The sequence below is a fragment of the Paramisgurnus dabryanus genome, chromosome 22 (assembly GCF_030506205.2).
Source record: "Paramisgurnus dabryanus chromosome 22, PD_genome_1.1, whole genome shotgun sequence".
NCBI lineage: Eukaryota > Metazoa > Chordata > Actinopteri > Cypriniformes > Cobitidae > Paramisgurnus > Paramisgurnus dabryanus.
Window position 1 is genome coordinate 30,882,125 of NC_133358.1, and position 11,139 is coordinate 30,893,263.

Here is an 11,139-nt window from a genome sequence, read left to right on the forward strand (position 1 = left end):
ACTACTGTGACTACAGTCAAGCTTGGTGGGTGTGGTTTCAGCAATCAGTCACAGCTTCACCCATGTCCCGCCTTTTTACCAATTGTCACGGTCTCCACCAACTATTGCAGGAGTGGGGAACCCTGGGTCCTGGAGGGCCACTGTCCTGCACAGTTTAGTTCCAACCCTATTCAAAGACACCTGAATTTAATTTTCAACTAATCCAGAAGACTTTACTTTGATTTTTCAGGTGCGTTTAATTAGGGTTGGAACTAAACTCTGCAGGACAGTGGCCCTACAGGACCAGGGTTCCCCACCCCTGAACTATTGGCTTAAAAAAATCTCTTCACAAACCTACAGGTGAAATCACAGACACTACATCCATATTTTTACAGTCTATGATTCAAACACATATCAATATAGTCACAACATTCTCAAGTGTGTAGGTTTTGGTCAAATACTGCTGTACAAACTGATGCCATTCATAGGTTAAATAATGGTACAGGGGTCCTCCTGACCTAACATACAGCATTCTTGGTTTTAAAGCCAACTTAACAACAACAACAGTGTGTTTTATTAACCAACAGATGGAGCTGTTTGCAACATTTTGAAGCTTTGAATCTCTACTTTGGTCTCTACTCAGGTCAGTTCTCTGCTGTCTGGGTGTTTCTGTCTGGAAATGTTTAAAATCTTGTCTAAGATGCCTTTATTTGGTCATTTTTGAGGGCAGTATGTAACAAATTACATAATCCATTGCATGTGTTTTGTTAAAAATAATTAAAATTGCTTTGGTTGGAGTATAGGTTAAAAGTAGTCATTTATTAATTCATAAATGTTCATTATTTTGCATTAGTTTTTAAACACATGACTCCATCTCTGCAGAGAAACTCAATGTTTGTAGTCCTTAAAGCTGTGATCTGTAACTTTTTTGTGTTGGGTTAAAATAAATGAAAATCATTAATTGAGTAAGCACATAAACCACTGGTTTTCAAACCTTCCTCCTTAACATATAGCAATTTACAATAATAAACTTATAAAAACAAATTTAAAGTTTAACTGATGGGTTGGATTTTGTGGGAAATGTCAGCTGTTTTTCAGCAAAGTAAAGATACGTCTGTATAGAGAGGCCTTTAAATATTTGTTTAGTCATTTTTAGTGTGAGATTAGATGCGGTGTTATGGTGCTCTGGAAGTTCACTTATTTATGATGTCAGCTCCCATGCATGCTGATTGGCTGAGAGCTCAAATCCAACCCGAGATCCTCTTTAGTTTCAGCACTTTTTTGCTATCAAAACCCCCTGTAAACCTCTGTCCCCCATATAAACCCATCCACTAGAGGTCATCAATGATAACATTAGTGTATAAAGTTTGTCACTAGAGGTCAGTAAACAGCAGATAAACTCATCACTGATGACTATAACAGGACAGATAAGGACAGATAATAAGAGTTTACAGTAATGATAAGATTCATTAGATGAGACTCATGTGAGAACTATAAAAATGTGACAGCAGTTTCTGATCAGAAGCATCAGTCCACTGATCTCAGGTCAGATGTTAGGGTGATGATCAGGTGAGACTCTGAGACTCTACAGGATATTCAGTCTTCAATTCTGTGCTAATAGCATCTATCAGAAAGGCAAAAATCTTCTGTAAAAGTCTTTAGCATAAAATGCCTGTATGTTCTTATCATGATGTTTGATTCGTTCTTCAATTCAATTCAATTCAATTTTATTTATATAGCGCTTTTCACAAAAGTCAATTGTTTCAAAGCAGCTTTACATAAATAGAAGCAGTGAAAAGCACAGAAAACGACAGATAGCACAACAAAATACATGATAGCATGAGCAGTTAAATTTGCTGCGGCTATGACTCAATATTATAATTGCACGTATTACTAAAGCAACGTATAGAAGAGGAATCTAGGTAAAGCCCAAAAAGGCTGCCTCCCCGGGGTGAAAAACCCCCTAGGAAAAAAAAAAAAAAAAAAACCCCGGGCTTTTATCCGAGGAAAAATAAGTCCTAGGAGGGAAAAACCCTTGGGAGAACGGAAATGGAGATTTAGCGGAGATTAAGCGGTTCTGCCGGTGATCGTTGGTCAGGTATCAGCTGGGCATAACGTTGAAGGACAGCCAGTAGATCAGAGGTGTGCCGACTTTCACATCTACCGGGACTGGGTCTGTTTGTCTCGTCCTCGGGTCGAGGACGAGACAGGGAGAGAAAAACAAAATCGTATTAGCGTAGCGGCCGTTCATATGTATTGAAGTGTCACACAGTGATGTGGTTTAACTCAGCTTAGTTCCAGACAGACTAAATATTGCGGCATAATTATGTTATCCACAGTTGAGGATTTAGCAAATTGGGGGCCCAATGCGAGGGATTTATATGGTAAATAAGGGTCACCTTCCGATCTTTAAGATAAAATGAAACCTGACGACCCGTTTGACTAAGGCCTAAAGCCCCACTGTCGTCGTTAATGCAGGTTCAGTGGCAAACGGGTCTATATTGTATACCATTTACAGGACCAGGAGAAAACGCCAAAAACATCGCAACCCGACCATACGTGCTAACCCGTTTGACTAAGGCCGGAAGCCCCACTGTCGTCGTTAATGCAGGTTCAGTGGCAAACGGGTCTGTATGGCATACTATTCATAAGACTTACGATAGCGCCAAAATCGCAACCCGACCATACATACCAACCCGTTTGACTAAGGCTGGAGGCCCCACTGTCGTCGTTAATGCAGGTTCAGTGGCAAACGGGTCTGTATGGCATACTATTCATAAGACTTACGATAGCGCCAAAATCGCAACCCGACCATACATACCAACCCGTTTGACTAAGGCTTGAGGCCCCACTGTCGTCGTTAATGCAGGTTCAGTGGCAAACGGGTCTGTATGGCATACTATTCACAAGACACACGAAAGCGCGAAAAACGCAACCCGACCATACATACCAACCCGTTTGACTAAGGCTGGAGGCCCCACTGTCGTCGTTAATGCAGGTTCAGTGGCAAACGGGTCTGTATGGCATACTATTCACAAGACACACGAAAGCGCGAAAAACGCAACCCGACCATACATACCAACCCGTTTGACTAAGGCTGGAGGCCCCACTGTCGTCGTTAATGCAGGTTCAGTGGCAAACGGGTCTGTATGGCATACTATTCACAAGACACACGAAAGCGCGAAAAACGCAACCCGACCATACATACCAACCCGTTTGACTAAGGCTGGAGGCCCCACTGTCGTCGTTAATGCAGGTTCAGTGGCAAACGGGTCTGTATGGCATACCATTCATAAGACTTACGATAGCGCCAAAATCGCAACCCGACCATACATACCAACCCGTTTGACTAAGGCTGGAGGCCCCACTGTCGTCGTTAATGCAGGTTCAGTGGCAAACGGGTCTGTATGGCATACTATTCACAAGACACACGAAAGCACCAAAATCGCAACCCGACCATACATACCAAACCGTTTGACTAAGGCCGGAAGCCCCACTGTCGTCGTTAATGCAGGTTCAGTGGCAAACGGTGGCAAACTATTTAATGCAATTCATTTTAAGTGTTCATGTAGAAAAGGTTTTTATTTATTTATTTGGTTGGTCTGTGTTCAGACAGAAGAGAGAAGAAATGAGAATCAGTCATGATGAAGCGCTTCATAAGATCTGTGATGTTTAATCTGAGCTCTTTCCTAAAGATAATGTCCTAACATTTTAGTGTTGAAGTGCTTCATTTATCAGTGTCATTCATCAAAACCTCTTTGCTGAAGTGTTAACCTTTAAAAATATTTGTTTAGTTTGGGTTGTTTAAAAACTTTAGAAAAATTGCATTTGCAGATGAAACTAAAGTAAAGTTGATGTGGTTTGAAGATGTTAACAGGAGACACAGCTGAGAGGATCAGAATCACTCAACACTACCAATGCAAATCTGATTTTCACATCTCACATTTACTGTTTGTTTAAATGATGTGAACCTGAACACTTTCACTTCTGCTCAATGAAGACTTTAGATTTTATGAGGTTAAAGATTTAAAGGGAACTTTCTATAAACAGACTTTAGAAAAAACTTTATTCTTCACACAAACAGGAACCCCATCCTCTCTTTTAAAATCTGTATAAAACCACAAAACATCCAAAACCTGACTGAAGCCTGGTTAGGTGATGGAATATAAAAGTGAATACATCTATGGTGTTTGTAAGCATGTCTGTCTGTGCGTGCGTGCGTGCGCGCGCGTGTGTGTGTAGCTGCAGTATCTGTCAGGTGTATCTGTGCAGTCTGACTGATGGAGGTTTTTGTACGACTCTTTATCACTGTGTGAACACCATGCCACTGATCCAGTGTAAAGTCAAACAGTAATAATCTCCTGTATCTTCAGTCTGAACTCCATTGATGCTCAGAATAAAATCAGTACCACCATTTGCTCCACTGCCACTGAATCGATCTGAAGTGTCACCATGACGAGTTTTAATAGACCTAATGATGAGTTTAGGAACTTCTCCAGGTTTCTGTTGATACCAAGATAAAGGATCGCCAGCTGTTCCAGTATCAGTTGTACACTTTATATTGACGGTTTGTCCAACAGAAACAGATTGAGCTTTACTCTGCGTTACAGTAACTCCTCTGGATTCTATTGAGAAGAAAATTATGTTTAATGAAATATAAAAGAGTCAAAAACATTCAACTTAACAACAACTTTTCACTTCTGTTACCTGGAATCAAAACTCCCAGAATCCAAATGAAGAGGATGAAGAGATTCATTTGTGTTTGTGTGTTTTGTAATGATGTTGTGTTATAAAATGTTTGTGTCAGACAGTTATAAAGACTCAGAGCACTGAAGCATGTGATGATAATGCAAAGTGTTTGTCTATGGAAATAAACTCAACACACATCAGAGCTTTATCTTCATAGAAACACATTATACAGTCTGGATTAATAACACATTGAGATTAGATGAGAAGATTTGGATATCAGGAGCGTTTATGATGTCTTGTGTGTCTCTGTGTCTTCAATATTGTGAAGTTCAAACATTCAGTAAATGTCTTTTACTACAGACAGACATGTGTCTTTAAATTCACTTTTATTCTTGTGTTACATGTGTTTACACTTCTTCACAAGTCTATGATGTATGAATATTTGCTGTGATATGATGTGTTTGTGTCAGAGTCAGAGTTAGTGAAGCGTTCAGAGGTTTTTGTACAGCTGCTCGCTTTGTTTCTATCACTGTGGTGGACGTTTGGCCCCGGCACGAGACTTGACGTTGGCAGTAAGTACAAAAATTATATAATAAAATCATTTTAAATAGATTTTTTAGCATGTGGTTATATTCTGAAGCATTTATTTATCTTATATTTATTATTTTTAATTCTCAGTAAGAGCATTTTGAATATAAATCGAGATTTCTTTTAAAAAGACTGAGTGTAATTCAGTCCTATAAACAATGTTTTTTTTAATCATTAGTCAAGAGGAAAAATCTAAAACCTCAAAATAAAAATTATTATCATGCAGAATTAAATGTGTTAGTTTTTCAGAAATAGTCAAAATGATAAGAATTTATAAATGTATAATTTTTCACATGGAAAATTAAGTTTATTGATAGACAGATTCACAAACGGGGGTCATTTAAAGTGTATCTTAAGGCGTTTAATTTTAACAGTTTTTAAAAAAAATCTTGAGAATACACTTTTAATTTCAATAACGGGGTCAAATTTATTTGTCTTTATTAACAAATTTTGAGATCCAGGTGTCTAACAGCGGCGCTACTTTAATTTTTGTTGTGTGGCACCACAGACTCGCTTCATATAAACACATGTTAACAGAAGACATCTTGAGTCTCTGTTACTGACCAAATAAATTCAGTATTCATTTTAAACTTCATAAATAACCACAAGCTCATATGAGTCAAGTTTAAGAAATTAAAAACATCGCACGAACAAGAAACGATAAAATATTTACACAAACTTCTGTTACAAACCTTTATAAGATTCTCTATGATAGGATAAAATCATATTAAACATATTTTCAAACACAACTGACAATAAATTATTTTAAACTTTTATATATTTGCGAGATGTTTTAATATGAAGTAATTTACAATGCAGTCAAGATACTGTACAGATGTTGGGATTCAAACCCATGACCTTGTTGTTGCTGCCACTTGAGGTCACAGGAAACAAATATTCATATAAAATATTGTTTTATTATTACTGTGTTTGTATTATAATAAGTGTAGTGCATTAACAGAGTAAATGATATTAACTGATGACATGATATTAAACTCAAAAACAAGAAAATATATTTTATTATGGATTTATTTGATTTCTTTTTAATCTCTTGATCTTTTTCTATGTGTATCTCTGTATGTCAGGTGTAAGTCGTCCTAAAGTGATCGTCCTGCCGCCGTCCAGTGAAGAGATTTCCAGCAAGAAGACAGCAACACTGATGTGTGTGGCCAGCAATGGTTTCCCTTCAGACTGGAGTCTGAGCTGGAAAGTGAATGGGAAGATGTCAGGATCTCAGGAGAACAGAGCTGGAGTCCTACAGAAAGACGGCGGTCTGTACAGCTGGAGCAGCAGTCTGACTCTCACTGAACAAGAATGGATCAACAGAGACTCAGTGATCTGTGAGATCAGTCGGGAAGGTCAGACAGTCACTGGAGAAGTGAAGAAAGATCTGTGTTCTGAGTAGATCCTCTCTTCTTCTCATCTCTTCTTCTCATTCATGTCTCACATCAACAGTGGACAACTATTCATACAACAGTCTGGGGCTCTGCTTTATTCATTCTCTCTGCTTTTCAATAAAGAAATATTAAATATTGCTTCTTTGTCTTGTGATTTCTTTTGAATTTGAACAATGAGTATATTGATCATTGGCTCGTGTGTTTGTTTCTAAATAAACTTCACTCAATGAAGCATGAAGACATCTGCAGATGTAGTTTATATTTATCTTTCAAACTCTTGTGTCTGAACATCTGCTCTGTTCTGAGAGGAACTGAATCTCTTCATCCTGAAGATACAAATATGAGTTGAACTCTCAGTTTCACTCTTTGACTCTTTATTCTCTGAAATGAGACGCTGATGAGTTTAACTGCTGGATGAAGAAATGAGCTTTGATCAGATTCAACACTTCACAATGAGTCTGATCTCAGAAGTCAGATTAATATATTGAATATTTAGAGAAGATCAAATGAAGAAATGTTTTTAACCTGCACTTCAACATTCAAGATTTATTTCTCACATCCACAGATATATAAACACACAACTATAGCAGTGACATGTAAATCTCTATACGTCTTATTTAGTTTGCCATAATGTTGATTCCAAACTGAGGCTGTGAGTTATGGACGTCCCAAGCGCCTGGTACAAACCTATTGTTTTGTACCAGGATGCTGGTCATTCAGCCATGAAAACACCGAAAATAGATCATTTTACTTTAGTGTTTTCTTTAAAACACTAATATAGTCCTATAACTAAGTAAATATCTCAAATTCGTACAAATTACAAAATACGCAAGGTATGAATAAAACTTTTCTCTGGTAAGTTTGAGCACATTGACTGGAATAAACAGAAGCAGAATTCATTTCTATCTAATAACATTTGTACAGAACTCTGGGGGTTCATTTGGGGTTTTTCCCTCTTGCACAACAAACTATCACATAAATAGCTTCTTATCAAGTCAATCACACGTTATTAAGTCAATGTTCATGTAATGGAGAAAAAAAATGCATGGGACAAACTCATGATCTATACAAACTGGAGATGTATACTTACTGTAATTGTTATCATAAAATATTATATTGTTGCACTATATTGATGTTTTAAAAAAGGAAACATGCTTAATACATGAGAAATTATTCAACAGACTATTATCACAAACAGATATTTGCGCTATTCTCATCTCAAATTAGGTCATATACATAGACTGTAAAAAAAGATATTGCTTCTAATTTTAACAATTCATGATTCCTGATGTTATTTGTTTTGTGGAAATTTGTACAGATGTTTTGTATTTTTTGTAACATGATGTATTTTCTGTGTTTTGATGGCTGAATGACCGGCATCCTGATACAAAACAATAGTTTTAAACCTCATGGTCTGGACGTCCATCACTCACAGCCTCGGTTTGGAATCAACATGACAGCGGACTGAATAAGTTTGTGTGTGTGTGTGTGTGTGTGTGTGTGTGTGTGTGTGTGTGTGTGTAGCTGCAGTATCTGTCAGGTGTATCGGTGCAGTCTGACTGAAGGAGGTTTTTGTACGACTCTTTATCACTGTGTGAACACCAAGCTACCACTGATGCTGTGAACACTCATACAGTAATAATCTCCTGCATCTTCAGTCTGAACTCCACTGATGCTCAGAGTAAAATCTGTACCATCAGCTTCTCCATCTCCACTAAATCGATCTGAAGTGTCACTATAACGATCATTTACACCAGTAATAAGGAGTTTAGGAACTTCTCCAGGTTTCTGCTGATACCAAGATAAACCCCAGCCATATATTCCAGTATCAGTTGTACACTTTATATTGACGGTTTGTCCAACAGAAATAGATTGAGCTTTACTCTGAGTTACAGTAACTCCTCTGGATTCTGTTGAGAAGAAAACAAATTTGTTGAAAGAAAGAAAACTAACATTTAAAATAATTTTTGAATAAAGATGAATTTCTGTTACCTTGAATAAAACCTCCAAGAATCCAGATGAAGGTGATGATGAAGAGATTCATTTTGTGTATTTGTTGTTTTTCCAGCACTGTGTTATAAAGTCAGACTGTTATAAACACACAGAGCACTGAAGCGTGTGATGAGATGTAAAGCAGTGATCAGACTTTACTAAACCTCTTGAGAGCATCATGGTCATGATAACTAGATGTGCTGTAGCCCCCCCTACTGACAGCATTGAGAATTTAAAATAATATCATCAAATGTGATCAAATATATGTTACCAAAGCCCTTTTTACACAGACATAAAATACATGGGAAAGGCATCCTGGATTTTTCCAGGATAGTTAGATTTTTTGTTCATTCACACTGCCATGATTACCCGGCATCTGATGGTCCCGGAAAGACACGTGACCTGTTGAAAGTCCCGCCCTCTCTTCTACGCAGCGTCTGAAGTTTGCAAATTATTTATTATTTCTCTCTCCAGAAACAACTCGCGTGCATTTTTGTTTATGATAAGACTATAATGGAGCGTGTGAACGCACAGTTCTGCTCGTGAATGATCTCAGCTTCAGAATGAATATTTGACGAGCTCCCTGATCTCTGCTTTAATACAGTTTTCAGACATTTCTCATCGTGATTGTTTATATGCATTTAAAACCCGCATTTTGAAGAGCTGAACGATATATCTTGTTGGGATGACGCGTGGGTATTTTCGTTTATTATAGCTCAAATGAGCACGTGACGCGATATTCTTTTATGCTGCTGAATGATCTCAGTTTCAACGCAGTAACGAGCTAACTTACCTGATATCTGCTTCAGTCCAGTTTGCTGACATTTCTCGTCGTGAATGTTGTAATCCCTCATTTTAAAGAGTTGAACCAACTTCATGTTGCCATGTCACGTGTGTCATTGTTTATACGTCTCATTTATCATTTCCTGATAACTGCTTCAATCTAGTTTTCAACATTTCTCGTGGTGAATGTTTATATGCATGTTATCTCTCGTTGTAAGGAGCTGAACCATAACTTTTGTTTTGATGATGCGCGCGTCCTCACTACGACACGCCCATTACGGCATTCTTTCGGCTTCTTGCTCAAACATAGGGTTTTCCGTATATCTGACTAGGTCCTCTTTCCGGCAATGATCCCAGAAGATTAACGGGACGAGTTTGTGCTCACACACAGGGGCGCTGCTAAGGATTTTGGGCCCACAACACAGCTGAGACTATTTTCATATTAATTTACATTAAATAATGCGCTTTTATGGTATTTTGACTACCTAATGTGGTGAGAAATTTTTACTTGAATTAAGTGTTTAAGAAAAAAGAAATCTTATTTCACAATTTTTTTTCACCCCATTGGCAGATCATTTAGCTTGTTTTGAGGACAATTTCACTTAAATTGTATATTAATTTGTCTTAAAACTAGACTCATTTACTTAAGATGATTTTTCTTGATGAGCAAAATTACCTAATTTAAGAATTTTTAGATATTTCTACTGAAAACAAGACAAAAATATTAAGTAAGAAAGTCAATTTTTGCAGTGTTGAACGTTTAACTAAAACTGTGTATTGTTATTTTTTCCAGCGTTTTCTTGACCTAACATGGGGAGAAAATTGAGTTTCCTTATCATGCACTTTTAACACTAGAACGGCCACCAGCAGTCATTTTAACCGTAACATTTAAACTTATACATTGCAAAAAATAATTTAAGAAAATACATTTAGTATTTTTTTCTTGTTTTAAGTAAAATATCTAAAAATTCTTAAATTAAGATGGTTTTTCTTGATGAGCAAAACAACCCAAGAAAATAAGTCTAGTTTTTAGACCAAAAATTTTAAATTTAAGGGATTTTGTGCATAAAACAAGCTAAAAAAAATCTGCTAATGGGTTAAGCAAATTTTTCTTGAATTTTTCTTGAATTTAATCCAACAGTCCATTACAACATCAAAAAACATCACCTGTCTTTCTGTGTCACATGCTCAAAATATAAATACGTTTCTCTGGCCCAAAATATGTTTTAAATATTAAATAAATTTTTTTGAAAATAAAGCTTAATTGAATATATTTTTGAATTTGATAATATATTTAGTTTTAACCTTCTTATATTAACATACATTTTAAAATGAATTTCAGGGGCAACAAATACATTCATAATTTTACAGCCCATAGGCAAAAAAAAAGTTTCCGGTCCAAAATATAAGAAGTATAAAAAGTATAAAATATATACTTTTAAGTATATTCTGCGGCTGAAAATATTTTTAATTTTAATATTTTCAAACCTGTTATGTTTAACTGTTAGTTTTTCTTCCACTTTTTTTAAGTGGCATTGGTTTAAAATATATTTTCAATACATATTTCAAACATACAAAAAAATACAAATAGACAAAGGTGAAACACACATTTTTGGAAAAATATTTCAAAATATATGTCAGCACGGTTTAAAAAAATTATTTGCGGTCTTAATTTTTGTTCAATCAACTCAGATTTACAAATCATTTCAAC

At 36.4% G+C, this 11,139-nt stretch overlaps 1 gene segment (V, D, J or C); it reads left to right on the plus strand.

Moving 5' to 3' along the window:
• The first annotated feature begins 4,944 nt into the window (after positions 1 to 4,944).
• On the plus strand, positions 4,945 to 6,777 carry LOC135740594 (Ig lambda-2 chain C region-like). The segment is given in 3 exon segments: positions 4,945 to 5,008; positions 5,139 to 5,240; positions 6,342 to 6,777. Coding segments are annotated over 3 exon segments (474 nt in total).
• Positions 6,778 to 11,139: the final 4,362 nt, after the last annotated feature.